At 35.3% G+C, this 19904-nt stretch overlaps 1 protein-coding gene across 4 annotated transcripts in view; it reads left to right on the top strand.

Moving 5' to 3' along the window:
* The window catches only part of EFEMP1 (EGF containing fibulin extracellular matrix protein 1), a 73523-nt gene that overhangs the window by 3163 nt on the left and 50456 nt on the right, over nt 1–19904 (top strand). For all 4 annotated transcript variants that reach the window (XM_069071758.1, XM_069071757.1, XM_069071760.1 and 1 more), the window contains 2 exons: nt 2011–2059; nt 2321–2593. In XM_069071758.1, the coding sequence (XP_068927859.1) occupies nt 2011–2059; nt 2321–2593 (322 nt within the window). The remainder of the gene's footprint in view (nt 1–2010; nt 2060–2320; nt 2594–19904) is intronic.

Raw genomic sequence — 19904 nt, 5'->3', positions numbered from 1 at the left:
AGCAGTCATATCTTTGGATTTTCTAAGAGTACAAAATAATTTCAAGTTCTTGATTTAGAATCCACTATTCATGCATAATAGAAGACTTCCTAAGTGCAACAATACCCTTGTTGTACTAAGCCTATACTTGTTCTGACAGTAATGTTTATGGCTCACATTAATACTTGATTTAGTTTAGTATATACTTAATAGCAGCTCTATATAAAGCATATTAGTGTTAAGTACCTAAAACCAACTGGGAAAGCATTTTCAATTCTCAAACCAATTATTTGAGTAAATCAGCTTTCTCTCATTAAGAGGATACTTAACAAAAGGATTTCTCCTTATCTGACAGACATTCCTATGTTACCCATCCACGTTATGACCACATTTCATTAAGCAGTTTTCTTAGGATGGTAGAGTTGGAGGAACAACCTTCATGCCCCTTGGACAGATAATGTAACACAATGTGCATGGTAAAGCAAGGTAGTAATCAATCTCAGCTTAGTTAAGAGAAGATAGAAGATTGGTTTTGATCTGGTTCTTGAATGGAGGGAATGAAAGAAATTAGCAGAGTGGAGAAATGAGTTAATTTTAGGGAATAGCATGAGCAATGAGATTGAAAGTGGGAAAATACAAAATGTGCAAGAAAGAATGAAAAAATCAGAATAGCTTATGTAGGATATTAAAGCTAACAGACAAAAGAGGTTGAACAGGATGAAATGGGTTAGACTAGAAAGGGTGGATTAAATGGTAAATTGAGATGGCAGTTCACAAGTTTCTGGACAGAAAGGTGATTTGGTGAAGAGTATTTAAGAACTATTATAGTTATATACTGGTAAGTGTGTAAAGGATTGTTGTTTTTGAGTCATTTCAGTAGTGTGTGATGACTCTGTGACCCCATTTGGAGTTTTTTGGGGTTTTTTTTTTGGCAAAGATATTAGAGTAGTTTGCCATTTCCTTCTCCAGCTCATTTTATAGGGTTAAGTGACTTGCCCAAATTTGAACTCCTAAAGATGAGTCTTCCTGATTCTAAGTCCGGTGCTCTATCCACAATGCCACCTAGCACCCTCTATAAGGAATAATAATTTTAAATTTTGCTCAGTGCTTTACATGTTATCTCATTTGAGCCCCACGACCCTAGGAAATAGGAGATAGGGTTACAAGCTAGAAGTCTGTTGACATAATGTGGGGGTTCAAATATGAAGACTCATGACTGATGTGATGGTTATAGAAATGGAACATATTTGAATAGGAGACAATGATGTAAAGAAGTTAGCAGAATTTGGTGAATAGTGAGGAATTTGGAGTTCAAAGAAGAGTCAGAATAACTCTAGGATACCTGGAGAAAAATGAAGTCACTAACAATGTTGGGAAGGAAGACAGGTTTGGAAAGTGAGATGATCTGGTTAGTTTTCACATTATTAAGCTAAGAGTATTAGCAGGATATTCATCTGCAGGATATCTACCCATAGATAACTACAGATACATAAAATGGAGAGATGGCAAAAAGTTGAGTTTGTAGATATAGATATAGAAGTTATTTAATAAAAGTGATCATTAAAGGCATAAGAGTAGATGAACTCTCCAAGAATATAAATCTAGAGGCAAAACAAAAAACCAAAATACAGAAAAAAAATGAACTTTGGGGGAATTTCCACAGTGAAAGGAAGAAAAATCAGCAAAAGAGTGAAAAAATTGGGAGGAGATTCGAGTCATCAGTGTCATATTGGTCAAATGAAGAAAACTCTAAGATAGTGGTCAGTAGAGCAGAAACAAGAGAGAAATCAGGGATTAGAAATTAAAAGAGATAGTTAAATTTGATTAATAAAAGGGATGCCCCGTTTTCATGCTTACCTGACTTCTTCCCAGAGATTTAGATAGTACTCAAAACATCCATCTCATGATAGGTCCATGACAAAGAACACATAGATTGTCACTACAACATAAGATTGATTGTTCAGAATGTTTTAAAGGAAAGTATGCATTAATTAACTTTTATGGACTCACTTTTTGATATCTCATACACAGCAATGTACAGATGGATATGAATGGGATCCTATAAGGCAGCAATGCAAAGGTAAATATATTCTAAAAGCTTTATATTTTAACTTAACTTTCCATTTTTCATTTCATGAACAATTTATTTCATTTCTATACATTTACTATTGTGAAAAAATATAATGTACAGCTGAAAAGCGCCCTACTTGTACTTTTACTTATACTATACATGTGTGTGTGTGTGTATACACACACACACACACACACACACACACTCACATACTTTACTTATACTTTTCCCACTAAGACTATTCCTCACTTGTATTATTATTGGCTACAGATATTGATGAATGTGAAATTGTCCCAGATGCCTGCAAAGGAGGAATGAAATGTGTAAACCATTTTGGTGGATACCTCTGTTTACCTAGAACAGCTCAAATTATTGTCAATAATGAGCCGTCACAGCCTGAAAGAGCCCCAGAAGCACCTACAGGTCGAAATAATTTTGTCATTAGAAGGACCCCAGCTGACCCACAACGCATGACTTCCCATCCTTCTCATCAGATTCAGTGTGTGGCAGGGTATGAACCAAGTGAGCAGAATGTGTGCCAAGGTAAGTGTGGATTGCTTTTGAAACATTAAAGTGCTTATTTATGATAAGACTGGGTCATACAGGCACCTGTTTTCTTAGTGGGTAACAATTCATCCATCTGGAATTTGAAATAGTGTTATTCAATAGTGTCACCCTTATGTTTTTAAGATGTTTGGTTTTTTCAAGCTAGCCACTAACTTCTTTCCTTTCTGGGATTCAGGAACAGGAACTATGTTTTATGCTGCACTGAATGATCTCCTCTTAGACACATTTATCACTCTATTTTAAAACTTTGATTTGGGCACATTTCACTTGTATCTCTTGCACCACTGGCACTATCTTCCTGACTTTTTATTTTTTGTTTTTATAAAGAGTGCTCATCTCTGTGTCATTGAGGCAACTGTGTCACTGTGGCAACAACAATAAAATTAAACTTGCAAACTTGCTAAGACTGGGGTTTTTAAGGGATGTAGGCTATTCACCAAATAGCAAGACTGTGGTGAGGGATTTTTGTGTCCACTTCTCCCTCTCCCTTCCTCAGCACAGCCCATTTAATTGTCCCCACAAACCAATTGCTGCCCATCTGAGCAGTGGCTTGGGGGCAGGCTGTTACAATGGACCTTCTCCCTAATCGTAACAACATGATAGGATCATGACCAAAGTCAGGGCAAGCTAGAGAGTATATAACTACAAGGATCATGTCATCCATAGCAGTCTAGGTCTCCATACATGGATCTGCCTGTGACTTAGTGACACTGTATAATTCATTTCCCTTCTTTACCAACATGGGCCCAGGAGGACACCATTCATAGTAAAGGAAAGTATTGCCATCCTTGAGAGAGAGCACTGCTTTGCATTGTCCTAAATGTGAAAGGGAGAATACATCCATCTCTTTAAGTATTCTCAGACCTATCCCCCTGGAGCAATCTATGAGATCTTTTCTTATTCAATAGTATTTGGTCATTATGATTATTCACTTAATGTATATATCCTACTCAAAAGATACTGCAATTTGGAGTGCCCCATTCAGTGTAGGATCAACATCTGTGAAATCTATCATCTTCTGCCTTTTTTTTTTTAATTCTAAAGTACTCCCACATCATGTACTGAGTAGGAACAGGATTGTGTCACTTTTCAGAGGATTCTTCATATTAGCATCTGTTTTTTGTTACTTCCATGAGTCAGTATTTAAATATTGATGATGAATTCTTAAACATCTGCATGATGTCCAGGATATTTAATTCAAAGATCATGTCACATGGGATGAAAATTAATCTGATGAGCTGATAATGTACATTATAGTGAAGTTTGACAAAGTGTGTTGAGTATGTTGCAAATATATCAACTTTTTATTCTATTATTTAAATACATAAATTGGTAAGCTTGGTGTTAGTTTTTTTAATGTAGAAATTTTACTATAACTTTTTTTCAAAGAGTATAACTCACTTTTAAAAGTGCTGAATTATTTTCAGTGCCTTGAGTTTTGGACATGTTTGTATCACTGCGTCAACCACAGTTTAAAAAAATAGTGTTAATTTCCCAGTGATATATACAATCACTCCCAGTGCTGTATACAATCACTCATTCCAGCTGGTACCATTGGTAAGTGATCTACAGGGTACATAAAGACTAGAACAAGACCTAGCGTCAACAGGAAAGAAAAGAGACAGATAAGTAGTTATAATTAAGCATTCCTAATATTAAAACTAATTCAGATGCTTATTCAATGGTTATATTGTAAGGTCACCATTTTTCATTATTTATGAGAATACATCTAAATCATATTTTGTTTTCATTGAAAAAATTAAGAGTACTAAAAATTTATTCTCAACTACTTAAGAATACATAAAAAACTCACAGTACTTAGTTTGGGGAAAACTTAATTTGCAAGTTAGAATCATTAAATACCTCACATAGCACAAACCCAATAAATAACTGTTGATTAACTGAGTGCACACTACTATTTCCAAACAAAAAGATTCTCTCTCTAATCCATCTTATTTAAAAAAAAAGTGATGAGGTCTGTATAACTTTCAAGCAAGATTAAAAGTCTTTTGGGGGACTAAAGGCTTAAATTGAATTTCTTCCCACTTTACAGTTTTGCAAAGCTCCTATAAATATGGATTTACTTAATTTTTGTTAAAAGGGGGTTATTTCATATGATAACAACTGGCTAATCTGTCAAGGGAATCTAACTTAAGAAGAGTCACACTTAGGCTTGTCTTATTATTTAATCAAACGTGCAGTCCAGCTTCTTCTAATTGCCTACAGATGTATTTCATTCTCATTCCAGTCCAGCAGCACTAAATAATATTTTATAACCAATGTGAACATGTGAAGACCTCTGTTTAAAACAATAGTGTACTCTGAGGACCTATATTACTGACATCATATTGGAGTTTGAAGAGTCTTCTACTTTAATAAAGATGCCCACTCCCTTTTAAGTATTGCCTGGTTGTTCCTGGTAATGAAAACACATTTACCATGAGCTGCTGCCTTCAAATAAATGAATGAATGGATGCCTATAGATGAGTCACACTGGCACTAAAAGTATCTCTCATTTCCCCATAGATTTCTCAACAGGTGGAGTTCATCGGCACATAATTTTTGAAAGCTGAGAATATTTTATAACTTATTTGCTGATAAGTCCATACTAGCTTCCTACTTAAATAAATTTTCCATTATATTTTAATTACCAATTTTTAAAAAAAGGTTTTAATTAATATAAAATAAGGTAATTGTATTTACATACTTTTTGATAAACTATCTTAGAGATACTTTTCAGCCATCAATGTTTTTACTGACAGCTATCAGTTGAATGAAAAACGGCCTTATAAAATCTGAATATATAGTAAAATAAACACTATACATTTCCACTATATTTTAGTTTTCCAATTTTTTAAATTTCCATGTGAAAACAAAAGAATTTTAACACAGTGTAATGTGTGAATAACAATATTCAGTGGCTTCTTGGGCAAACTTTCACTACAAGAGTATACAGTAGCAACCCATAGAAAGATTTTCCAATGAAAGAAGCCATGTACATATAAAGTAGATAAAATTTCCTATTACCACAAATTAGACTTTTAACCTATAAATTACCTTTTACCAAATTAATTTTATATCATCATAACAATAGCTAGCATATATATGCATATGTGTATATATATATGTGTGTGTATATTTTATGTGTGTGTATCACTTGAGGGTTTGTCAAGCACTTATTTTATCCTCACAATACTAGGAGGTAGGTGCTATTTTTATCCCTGTTTTACAGATGAGGAAACTGAGGAAAAATAAATTAAATGATTTGCCTAGGATCACATAGCTTCTCAGTGTCTTAGACTAGATTTGAACTCAGGTCTTCCTAATTCCAAGTCCAGTACTATATCTACTGCCCCACCTAGCTGCTTTATACCACCAAATGCATCAAAAAGTAAAGAAAACTACTACTTATACTGGTTTTTCTCTGTATCCAAGTTCTTATTTAGTTCTCAACATTTTTATAATATAGCAGATCATATAAATTCAATGAACTCTTTCGATTTAACTGAAAATACCAGTTAAGATTAGGAAAGGATTTCTATTCTCAGTCTCTTTTTTCTGTTGCTCATAACTTTTTCAAAAGATAAAGACTTGATTGTGAAAAATGAAACAAAATTATCAAACCAGTGGCCAGTGTGTGAAAAATAGATTCTGACCACTGGGGCAGGGGGAAAGGGGAGGGGGGGGAAATAGATAGAGAGAGAGAGAGAGAGAGAGAGAGAGAGAGAGAGAGAGAGAGAGATGTTTATATTTTTCTTTCATCCAATGATTTAATTAAAAGAAACAAATGTTTATGCAATAGTTAAGCCAATCCTAAATTTTATTCCTATATACAAGCAGCTTTTGAAAAGAAAGACTGCTGTCCTTAGATTCAGGAAACTAGGGTTGAGCCCTGGCACTGTCACCTGGGAGGGCAAGCTGGAATGGGGCACTGCTGCCAAAGGCCTTGGGCAGCATGAGGCCACCTGGAGAGTAAAGAATAAATGAACCCTGAAAGGGAAAGAGGGAGAGTGCCAAAGACAAACTTTACCTTAGTCACAGTTTTGCCTACGGTTGGCCTTACTGAAACCTTTGCTCAGGGCTTCAAACGTTAGTCATCAATTGTCCACAGCAATTAGAGGTCCCTCTGATCACCTAATAGCCTAGGTGCTCCCAGGCTTAACCTCTCCAAATGTTATGCCGTGTGGCCAGAGATTAGGAGCCCACATTGCTGCATTTTGGCACCAGCTAGCTTGCCCTGGACCTGAATGACTGGTATCATTTATTGAGTTCTGGGTTTCCCTAAATCCCAGAGCCCTGTGAGTGGGTAGACCACAGTAGTTTCTTCCCAATCTTAAACTCCATCCACATCTTTCCCTGCTTTTCCATAAGTAACATGCCAATTTCTTGAATGTCTTGAAGAGGATTTACTAGAAAGCACTATAGTGGAGGCTGTCAGTCAACAAGCATTTATTATGCCAGGCACTGTGCTAAGCACAACAAATACAAGCAAAATGAAAGACAACCCTGTCCTCAAGGAGCTTACATTTTAATGGGAGAAGACAACATGGAAAAGAAAGCTAAAAGTTGACTTGGGGAGTGGTAGAAAGCTTGGACTACAGTAAGTGCTTACCAAAAAAACAGAAAGGGTTTTCTTTTCTTTTTTTTTTTTTTGAGGGACCACAATTCTACTCCATAGGGTGATAGATTCAGCCTAGGGCAATTTCATCTCACCTGTATTTCCCCTAGTCAGACCTTCCATGGAATTCCTTATCCAGACACCTGCAAAGGACCTTCCTTGTCCCACTTCCCCCTTCTGAGGATTTCCACACTTGTGTAGCAACTCTCATCTTAATATCCCACCCCCTTTCCCCTAACTGGCCTCCTAAATCAAATTCAACAAGTTGGATCTTCCTTTAGTTCATCTAGTTCACTCCCTAATACAAGCTGTCACCACTTCCACCTATGACATTCAGTCTAAGACTACACGGCCCTGACCCAGACCTGGTCCCTCTGGATCTGGTTGTCCTTGCCCACATCTCATGGTTCTCTCCTACACACACAGTCTCTTGCCAGATAGTTCATAGGATCCTTACATCATAGAATTAAACCCAGAAGGGACTCTAGAGGTCATCTAGTTCAACCTCATTTTCCATATAAAGAAACTGAGGCACAGAGAGAGTAATTGACTTCCAAATTCCTATTCTTAGGTGGCCCCACCTCTCTCACACACCATATTGACTGTGACAAATAACTACATAACTTTTCTTGTTCTCAGCTAAAATATCTGCTCTTTCTCACACCTGGACAATGAGTCATTAATTGTAGTTGTATCCCTCCCCATTTCACACTAAATATTTTTATAGTCTACATATGAAAATTGAATAATCATAGCACTATAACAACTCTTCTTATTCCCCAAACCCTCAGATCTCCCTTAACTGAAAGGGTCATTTCCTTACACTAAGCATTTAGATCTAATGATGTTAGAAGTGTCCTGGAGTTCTACCTAGAAATTCTCAAAGCCTTTCCATAGACCTCCTAGGACAACGTGGTACTGAGACTCTTATTAGCTATGTTACCCTGAATGAGTTTTTAACCTCTCTCTGCCTCAGTTTCCTCAACTGTAAAAGAATGTGAGTGGACTTGATGGATTTTAAGTACCCTTCTAGGTCTTACTCTATGGTCCTGTGATTCTGAAAACACTAGTACCTCTTAGCAGCTTAATCCATAGGAAAATTCACACCAAATATAGTTATTGCATGGTCCTGACTGACAAATAGTTCAAAAAGCAAAATGAACATCTACACAAATATTTCTCAAGGAATTACTAGTTATGTAAATGCCAGATGGGTCACTTATTCTTATAGATTATCCACATAGGCCTTCAGTGAGAATAAGGAAAGAAGCAGAAGTCTTAAGATAAATTCTGGGTCATACAGTTCAGTGTTTATCAATGTGTCCTTTGTGATCCCAAAGAATTTTCTTTGGATTAGTTTAACATTCAGGTCAATCAATCAGTAAATCAACCAAGCATTTGTTAAGCACCTACTATGTACCAGAGACTCTAGTTGGTACTAATTATATGAAGACAAAAATGAAAGCCACATAAAAAGTATAGTTTCTCACTCTTTTCAACTTTGTATCCCTTTTTTTTTTTGGAAGGTAATTGGGGTTAAGTGACTTGCCTAAGGTCTCATAGCTAGTTTTTGTGTTAAGTGTCTGAGGCCAGATTTGAACTCAGGTGCTCCTGACTCCAGGGCCAGTGCTCTATTCACTGCACCACCTAGCTTCCCCTTTGTTTTCCTTTTAAAAGAACAAAAACAAGCATTTAGGCACCCAAAAAATTTACTTTTGTTGTTGTTGTTGTTGTTCAGTGGTTTGAGTCCCATCCAAATCTTTGTGACCCCATTTGGGCGTTTTCTTGACAAAGATAATGGAGTGGTTTGCCATTTCCTTCTTCAGCTCATCTTACAAATGAGAAAATTGAGGCAAACAGGATTAAAATTACTTTCCAAGGGTCACATAGCTAGTAAGTGGCTGAGGCTGGATTGGAACTAAGGAAGATAAGTCTTTCTGACCTTTGACCTGGCACTCTATCCACTGTGCCACCTAAATACTCCAAAGGGGACAGGAGGGTGGAGCTTATCCAGGAAAATAAGTTATATAAGGTGTGGGAGGGTGGAGTAAAAGAGGAATACATGGAATAAGTCAGTGGTGTAAAACTCTAGTGGAAATAGGACCATTGGACCACTGAACCATTCATAAGGATCTGTACGGGCTACATGTTGACTCAAGAAACTACATATTGATGTTTTCTTTGTTTTATTTTGTTTCATTTTTATTGATTTTGTTAAATATTTCCCAATTATATTTGAATCTGATTCTGGCACTCTCCAGAGTGTTATGTGGCTCTCTAGAAGAGTAGCTGGTCCAAGGGCCTTTTGTCTCATCAAAGTAATATGAAGGCTGGTAAGTTAAAGTGCACAATAGCAAATTATATCTCTCTGTTATTCTGCCCCTAAGAAAAAGGTATGCCTTTTTTTTAGGGAAGTAGTTCTTTGGAATCTCCAAGGAAAAAGGTAAAGAATGACCTGGCCTTGGAAATTAGCAGCATTCCCTCCCTGCTAACACATCCTATTCATTTTCAAAATTAACACTTCTAATAGAGTACTCATAACATCTTTCATGTCTCTGTCAGTGTCAGTAAAGCACATAGCCATTCATTCTTATCAGGGAAAATAACAGTAAAAAGTTGAAGTCATTTCTTAATTAGCATCAGTGATCTGAAATAGCCTTTTGATACAATAGTTAAGATAGGTCACAAATGAAAATAAACTCAATTCAGCATTTACTATGTGCCTAGTATGTGCTAGGCACAGGGGATAAAAAAGACAAAAATGGAATATCCCTGCCCTCAAAGAGCTTCCATTATGCTGGGGCACTACAGCACTGGGGTACATGTATAAGTAAATAAGAAGTAATCTGAAGAACAGGGGAACGTGACAGCTAGGAGGATTAGTAAACATTTCACAGAAGAGATGACATCAATAGGAAATTGACCTTCAGACAACTAAAATCTACAGATTTTTGCCCCATATTCATGTTATTTATTGGTTTAAAAAAACTGGGCTACAATAGCAATAACTAATTCTATAGTACTTTACAGTTTCAGAGTATTTTCTATACTTTATTTCATTTGACCCTCACAACCACACTTTGAGCTGATGCTACAAGTATTAGTATGAGGAATTTGTGACTTGGGGAATTTAAATGACTTGTCCAAAGTCACACAGCAATTATAGTGTAAGAGGAGAGATTTTAACCCAGGTCTTAACAACTCCAAGTCCAGCTCTCTATCCCCTGTACTACATTGCCTCCAGTCATCAGGTTATCTGTCTGCTCATATCATTTCTTCCTTTCAAATCTTCATTGAAATAAATTGCCAGATTAAATGATAAAGTTCTTTGTTGCCACTATTCACTTTCTCTTAATACACTTGTATTTCCCTATGTATGAGCCTGCAATCCAAAAAAAACCTTAAACTTAAATTCTTAGATTTTTTCCCAAACCAGAGAAGGGTGTGTCAAAATGTGAAAAATTCAGGAGAGAGGGGGACTTAATTTGTACTAGTCTTTTGCATCAATCTGAGAACTCATGTTAACTGTCTCCCTAGAGTATGGAACAGGGAAGAATTCCAAGCAAAAGGCACAGGATGGCTATTCTGAACAATTTTCTCTCCCTTCTCAAGTCAGTTCTTCATGTTTGACTGAAAGTGCTATAAATTCACAGAACATCAGAAGTACTGTTTATAAATCTACATAGAAGAAATTCAGTGGCCAAAATAGAAGTAATTTTTAGCATCTATGACTTCTCATTATATTTGCCACTATTCTCCTTCTCCAGGTCATATAATCAAAACTGATTAAGGTTCTTTTTTTTAAATATAAACAAACTTGAGTATGAGAGCACAAATACAAAATGCTGCCAAGTTTTCAAATATAAAAGAAAACCAAGTTTATGAGAAGCTTGACTGTGAATAAGTGAGCCGATGTGCAAACTAATATAATATGTCCAGACCCAGTGAGAATTAAATCATAGCTTTGATTCACGGCTTTCTTTAATTGATGGTTTTTAAATCTTAAATTCATTAAAATGAACAAAAACCCTCTTCATTATTTAAAAGCAAAATCTGTTGATATAATTATTTTAATGCCATTTTTAAAAGTGAACTGCATTGTTTGGGGGGGGAGGGATTTGAGTACTGAATTAAATTTGTCTACACTTGGACCATTCCAAATGAACTCTTTCATGTATACAGGATATCTAGACAGTAGCACCTCCTTACATACATGTAAAACTTAAGTTAGCTCTGCCATTTCAGATTGGTATACATGAAAATTTTACTACATGCCCAAAATGCATATTCTGATTCATTTATAAAATCCCCAATTAGATGAAAACTGTATTCCCCCAAATTCACACACAATATTCAGTTGGATATTCATTGATTGATGGATTTTTACCATCTGTGACTAAGGTGCAATTTAAAGGCTCAAAAAGCCTTGCCTCTGGTAAAAAGTCTATGTTAAGTAGATTATCCTCAGTGATTAAATATTTTATGCCCTCTGGGATTATCTATTATCTTTTGATATTTCCTTTACAGACATAAAGAAAGTAAAATACTGTTTTGAAAAGGAAAGAAGATCTTAGCCAGCCTTCTACTCTAAAAAAGAAAGACTTGAACTAACATGTATGGTGCTTCTTAGTGGTTGAAAAAGTCCCACTTCGACTTCTTTAATTTGCAACTTAAGTTACCTAACAATACAGAAAAGATGTTTTAAATTACAGTGTAACCAAGTAGTTTAGCATACCTGAGGTTATCATTTCCAAATAGCTTTCTACATTGCCTTGCTCTTGATCCACAATAATGTTGTGGTCTAGTTAGCTCAGTTCATTTTTTGTAGAGAAAATACCAAATTTTTGGCATGTATAATTACATAGTATAGCAAAGAACTTTGAAATTAGAAACTCTATACTAAGAGGTGGGGGTAGGGGAACTCTGTGCTATAATTGAGTAAATTATAGTATTAACCCCCCAAAAACGTATTGAAACATACAATACAATGAGTGTTTAGCCTACTAAGGCATCTCAGTGGTTTTGGTTGTTAATTAAGTCTTACTGTACTTAAAAATTCATAAAAGCTTTATGTATTATGCACTAATTTTTAGGATTAATGCTCTCAAACATGGAATGTTAAGTTAAAGAGGTCACAATTGTCAATTCTTAAGTTTTGATGTCATATTTAAAAAGTAACTTTTGAGAATTCCTTTTATTTATAATTTTCTTTCACTTTAAAATATTTGTGTTTATTTAGTGATGAATTGCTATACAATTGGACATAGAAGCAAGTTTGGGAATTATCACCAAAATGTTGGACATTAGTGGTGTGATGAAAAAGGAGGGATAGGAAAGACATGAAGAGGATAGCTCTCATTTCTGCACAATTCTCAAAAAAAAAAACCCTACTATTCTCCTTCTAGAAATGCAACCTTAACTTCAGGGAGGTTTAAAGAGCCCTAGAAAAAGGAGATCAGAGGCAAAACTTTGATCATCAGTTGGTTTAGAAAATAGGAGGAAAAGAATATTTTTGCAGCAACTGCTTATTCATTCTGTTCCTTGGCTCTGAACAGTCAATTAGCACTCCTGTATGGTCCTCTGACCTGGTTATTGAGCACTGGCTTTGATTGCCAATAGTCTGACTTCAAAATCTGAGCTACAACCCAGATATTTTGCAAATTTATTAGAAGCATGTAATTAACTCCCTGAATCATGGGAATGAGGTTTTTGGATGCAGGCCACAAAAATGGGCATCTAAAAAACCAGCAAGTGCTGTCATCTTTCTGTAATCCATGACGTTTTTTTTTTTTTCATATATCGGTGTGACACTAATTACCTGCTATCAGCAGGGTTTTCACTTTTTAACTGTTTTTCTAGTCATGCTGATGAGTTGTGCAATGGAATTTTTTTTCAACCCTTCCACCTTAAGATAAATGATACAAACTTATGAGGTGACCTCTGGGAGTTAGGAATTCACTTTGTGGTTTATTTATAGGAAATAGATTTAGAGTTGAAAGAAACCTTGGTTACATAGCCCAGTACAGTCATTTTACAGATGAAGGAACTGAGACCCAGAAAGGTCACACAGGGAGTCTGTGGCAGAGCAAGGATTTGAACCAGGTTTTCTGACACCAAATCCAACAGACTTTCCATTATACCATGCTGATTATTCTCAGGAAGGCAAGTAGCCTCCAGGGGGAAGTCAAACTCAACCCTGGCCTCCATATACCTTTCATCTTGTCAGTATAGTATACCCAATTTCAAAGAACAAAAGAGACATCTAGTTTAATTATAGCTGACTGTTTACAATTGAGTTGTCAAGCATTTGAAGAGTTTTAATTTGCTGTATCATCTGTTCAGTTTCATTAAAAGATTTATTTTCTAAAAATGGAAGATGATTCTCATTAAAGCTAGTTGATACAATCTGTAGAACAAAGTTTTATCACATAATAGTGGCAATGAAAAGCAGATTTTAGTAAAAACTGCAAGCCTGAGTAACCTCAGGAATGTGTACTGATTATTTGCTTATTATTACTTTCTCTAGGAGAAAGCCTCAATATTTTGTTTTCAGAAATCAACAAGTGTCCCAGCCTATAAAGACTACCCTTGCACTTGCTGGATTATTGGCAGAGTTTTCTTCTTTAAAACCAAAGAGTAAACTGGATTTTTCCCACATGTGCTTGGTTTTGCACACATGCACAAACATATAATTTATTCTACATCTAAAACTCATCTGCGTGTTTTTCCAGGCAGTAACTATAAATTGCATGCTGAAAAATAAATCTGCTCCAAAATTAGCAGAAGAAATCATGTCATTACAAAACATTTAACCACAATTGTAGCCTTGTAGCATAACCTAAATAAATGATTGCAAACATTTAATAAAGCTGATGGTGAGGAAATTACATGAAAGGGAAACACATTGTACAGATCCTGATCTTAGCAGGGATAGCATATTGCTATGCTTTCCATATGGTTACAAATTTAAACTAAGAGACCAGTTTATTGACCATTTAAATCATACCCTGACCAGACTCGTAAGCTTTTGAATTTAATCAATTAAAAGACTGTGCCCTTCTCAAGTAAGTATACATCTATTAAAAGCTGTTGGATGCTAAATCATTGGTGATCAAGTTAACTTCAAGGATAAAAAAGATCAACTGGATAGGATGAAATCCTGATTGTCATGTGCTAATTAATGCAGTATTTCAAGGACACATGATTTTGTAGGTATGTAGATTCCCACCATGTGTGCAAATTACAACTCTTCTTTGCCTCTGTATGTGATGTTCATGAGATCATAGGACTGTAGATTTATAGGCAGACACCACCTAGTCCAGCCACTTCATTGTACAGATGAGGTAGCAAAGCATAGAAGATTGAGTTACTTGGCTGGAGCCACTCAGGTGATAAGAATTAGAGGCAGAATTTGAATCCAGTTCTTTCTCCAAATCTAGTGCTCTGTCAACTACTGCATTCTGCCTAACAGGAATAGGATTTAAGTGGAGGAACTTAATTCAGTTAAAGACAAATACTAAATGAACTTCTACTAAAGACAGAATGCTATGTTAGGGCTTATGTAAAATACAAATTATAGATAAAGCCCCTATCCTCAATCTAGTTAGGGAAATAGTATAAACATATAAAAAGTTAAGCAATAATACAGAAATGCAAGAAATGGCATGTGTAAGATGTGATACATTTACATAAACAAACAATAAAAATATAGTGCTAACTCAGTATCTGAAATAGGCTCACTATTAACTAAAGCATGAATTGGGACAAACAAGAAAAGCTGAGTTCTGAAGGAACTCTAGGGCTCGAAGAGGTCAAAGTCAGGAGAGAAGGTATTCTAGGCATGAGGAGGCAACCTGTAAAAAGACACAGACAGGTTGGAATGGAATGTACGGAGTGAACAGCAAGTAGGCTGGAGCATAGGGTGTGTGTGAAGATGAGTAATATGTAGTCAGCCTAGAAACGGTCTGGAGCTGGATTGTGAAGGTTTTAAATGTTAAATGTTTTGTTTAACATGTAGTATTTTATCATAAAGTTTCTATTTTAGTCTATAATCCCTGGGGAGTCATTGAAGCTTCTCAAATAGAGGAATGACATGGTTAGGGTTTCATTTAGGAAAATCAGTTTGGAAGTTGTATGGAAGATGAATTGAAGGGTGGAGACTAGGGGGAAGAAGATCGATTAGTAGATTATTGTAACTGTCCAAATGAGAAGCCATGAGGAAATGGACTAGAGCAGTTATGATATGACTAGAGGGAAGTGGACAGATGCAAGAAATACCAAGAAGGTAAAATTGATAAGGCTTGGAATATGACTGGATGTGGGAAGGTAAGTGACAGTGTTGAAAATGACTCCTAGTTTGCCAATATAAGTGACTGCAAGAATGATGGTGACCTTGACAATTTCCGAAAGATTCAGAGGAAAAGTGAGTTTAGGAGGAAAGATAATGAGTTCTGTTTTGGACATACTGAGTTTAGGATGTCTTTGGGACATTCAGGTGGAAAATCCAGCAGATATTTGGAGTTGTAGGAAGGGAAATTAAGAGAAAGATTAGATCTTCAAAGGAGAAATTGAATCCATGGGTACTGATGAGATACTTGGGGGTGGGAGGGAGGAGGGAAGCATAAAGGGAAGAGGATTCAGGACAGAACCCTGAGATGTCCATATGCAGAGAGAGAAGATGTGACATGAATGATAAACCCAGAAAAGAGACCAAGAAGGATCAGTCTGACAGGCAGAAAGAGAATCATCATATCAGAGAAGTGTCACAAAAAACAGATGAGAAGAGTATGTCCACAAGAAGTGATAGTCAACAGTATCAAATGCTGTGGAGAAAGAGCTAGTGGATAATCTTACTAATTAATTCTGTTTGGAAGAACTAACTTGCTTCAACCTACACACCCAGTTCTCTGAAAAGACTATTCAGTAATCAAGCCTTCAACAAAATTCAACTTTACAAGTTTTGTAGTATTATTTAAATGTACCTTTTATCATAATCATTATTGTTTCAGCATACAGGGGCTTTTCTGTTGATTTTGTTGTGTGAGGTATGTCTCCTCTGAATCCATCACCCCATTAAGATTGATTATGTTTGTCTTTTCATGGCAGCTAGTTCAAGACCTGGTATCATAAGATCCCTGAACTCAGAATCTATCCCGAAAGAAAAAAAACAGCATAAACTTATTTTAGAAGCTCTGTTTTTTGTTCAGGATTAAAGTCTTGCTTCCTTGCCTAGATTTAGCTCATTTACAGTTGTATTTATATGTCACACACACACACACACACACACACACACACATACACCATTTATATTGACAGAGAAATATCTGAAATTGTACTAACTAAAATAGTATGATAAAGGTGTGCATGGTAATCCACTCAACTTTTCTTTAAATTATATTCTCTGCTAAATATGACGTTAAAGTTCCAAAGTGATATGATTTATCTATAAAAGTGATGCAATTTATCTATCAAAAGAAAAAGGGGCACCTTGGACAGCTACCACATAGTTTTTCTCAGCCAGTTGTTCTAAGGACTCCTATTAAATGTCAAAAAGGTCATCCAGTGTAAAATAACCTTAAAATAGGTTTAGATAGAGGCAAAAATATGTTTCTTCTGAAGACATAAACTTGCCTTATCTCAATTAATGAAACATCATTATCCAATTTCTTTAATTTTGTCCTTAAGAATTACCCAACTTCAGCCCTCACAGGCAAATGTGTATTTCTTCATACCTTCATGCTTCAATTGAGCAACTGAATTTATGGTAAAACTTAATAAAACAGAAAATAATAATGTTCTAGGAACTGCCATATTATAATCAGAGCTCTTTTATTCTTTGGACTTATAGAAGTTTTATCATCAGGAGACATTTTGGAACAGAACTCCATTCATTGAGCAAGGGTAGAAAAATTTAGTCATTCATGATAAATTAATTCTACTGTTTAGCTGTACACTGATCCCTATTTTCCTGCTTCAAGTTCAGGTCAAGAAAGAAGCAGGAGGACTATTAATCACAAAAATTCCATGGTATGAAGATATCTTTGGCCATTTCCAAAGTCTCCCAAGGATTTTATTTTCCCTTGCTTTTTTCATGGTTTTAAACAATATCTAGATCACAAAGTCACTCAAATAACTCACCTACCTAAGCCCCAAAGCAGTTCTTGTTCCTTATTAATTTATCCATTCCACCATAATCTGTTTTCTTAGTCCTGGCCAAGAAAATACCTAATGTTTCATAATTTTACTTACAAAATGTCTTCAGTTGAAAACAACTTTTAGTAATCCCATAACACTTAGGTAATGTGAAGTTTGTATGCCTATTTCTTACTTTTACTCTTTGGAGGAGAGAGTTTAGTAAATAATTTTTAAAACCTATATTAAATTTAGAATGCTAACAGCATTGCCCTCCATGACACTCAGTATCCCATGAGAATTTTCTAATATAGCCATATTTGCTCTAAAGTTACTAGCCATCTGTGATAGCTTAGTTGTTTGGACAGACTGGCTATCTAACGTGATCCCCTTTTCTCTCCACTAGAAAAGTCAGTGAGATTTTTTTTTTCATCCCACTTAGGGATTAACTCATATTTACATTAGTTTCATTGCTTAACACTTTTTGGAATGTAATAGAGTCATAAGAATATTTCCTGTCCTCTCATTAATGTCCTAGAATTGGTCTACTAACTTCAGAAATTTGCACCAAGACTAAACTTTGTTTTGTCTCATAGGTTCCTTTTAGTCATTTGTTTTCTTTAATAATTAAAGAAGGAATTTATAGCATTGATTAAAACTCAGCAAGGAAAGTCTTGCATCTTTTCTGGTTAAACTAATGAAATTTCTGTTTAAACTTTAAAATTATTTAAAATTATTGAAGTAGATGCTACATCTCATTTGGTCAATGGTTTTGCTTCTCAGGAAGGATATTTCATTAAATCTTCCAAGTGGAAAAAAATTCACCTCCTAGCAGTTAGATAAACCTCTTAACTACATAACTAACATTTAAAATGAATTAAACAATCCATTTGTAGGAGAATCAAAACTAGTTGCTGGTAGGTAAATGACTTAAGTATCAAACTGCACATGAATAAATTTTTTTCAATGTATATGCCATGATGTGTTGTTGGAATTATAAGGCCACATATGCAACTATACTAATTTCTTCCTCTTCCTCTTCTGAATGTTTTATGCAATATTGTACTGAACTCATTTGCAGAAATATAAATCCAGGGGCTAGTAGACAAAAGGCAAAGGAAACTGGAAAAATAGCTGAGCTAGAGAGGAGCAAAATATAAAATATAATGAATTGCATTATATTGTAATATGGGCTCCTTACTTTGAAATATGACAGCACAAAGAGTATGGGAAAATGAGAAAAAGACAGTAATAGGAAGGAGAAAACCAATATTACAAAGAGAAGAGAATAGGACTAAGATGATGATAGGAAGAAATATTGTCCAATTATAATGGATCTTAAGTCTAGTCACTATAAATAAATTCTGTTAAATAATCTTAAGGGTATTCAATAGAGTCAGCATTTATTTAGTGCCTATTGTATGCTTGGACTGGTGCTAATGATACAAAAACAAAAATGAAATGGTGCTTACCCTCAAGAAGCTTATAGTCTACTAAGATATAATTATCAATATCCGCATTTCCATGTACAAACCTATTTATGAGGCAGGCAGGCCCTTCTTTAAAAGCAAGACAAATTTCACTCAAGGAAACAGGCTAACAAAGAAAAAGAACATAAAACTTAAATGGATTTTACTGTTGGTAAAATTTGACTGGCTAAGAAGGTTAAAAACAATGGAAAGGTTTTCCTTGTTTAATATTTATTGAACATTCATACTTTGTTTTATGCTATAAAAAATGCTTAGGATGCCTGTTTTACAGGAATTGACCTTTATTTCTCCATTCAATTGCTAAGAACCATTAGAAAATGAAGAACATATTTAATAACCTTTTTGATGTGTTTTCTGTACACAGAGAGATAAAAGATGAGAGATAAGGAGAATAGAAGTGAGAGAAGGGATGAGAGAGAGAAAGAGAGAGAGAGAGAGAGAATGAGAGAGAACAAGAATGATAGCAGAGATAAGAGAGATGTTATGAGATTATGATATAGCAGATAATAGAGGACCAGCCTTGGAGTCAGGAAGACCTGGGTTCAATTCCCCCTCTGACTTATACCAGTTGGGTGACTGTGGGCAAATCAATGGTCACTTAATACAGAGGTCTTCAAACTTTTTATCATATACTTCTATCATATAGAGAAATAGATAGAATATTTATTAAGCACTTACTATGTGCTAGGCACTGTGTCAAGTACTTTGTATAGAAATACAAGCAAATAGAACAAAGAACTTACTTCCTCAAGGAACTTATATTCTTTTTTTTAATTTCCAATCCCTCTTTTTTATTAATTTATTTTTAGTTTTCAACATTCACCTCCATAAGTTTTAAATTTTCTCCCCCTCTCTCCCCCCCAAAAAAAACAGCATGCAATCTGATATAGGCTCTACACAAACATTCCTATTAAATATATTTTCATGGGGTGGCTAGGTGGCACAGTAAATAGAGCACCAGCCCTGGAGTCAGGAAGACCTGAGTTCAAATGTGACCTCAGACACTTAACACTTACTAGCCATGTGACCTTGGGCACGTCACTTAACC

The sequence above is a fragment of the Petaurus breviceps genome, unplaced genomic scaffold (assembly GCF_028583685.1).
Source record: "Petaurus breviceps papuanus isolate PSGF00001 unplaced genomic scaffold, PetGlider_PUasm1.0 90842, whole genome shotgun sequence".
NCBI lineage: Eukaryota > Metazoa > Chordata > Mammalia > Diprotodontia > Petauridae > Petaurus > Petaurus breviceps.
The sequence above is the reverse complement of the archived record's forward strand: the minus strand, read 5'-3'. Positions and strand labels throughout refer to the sequence as shown.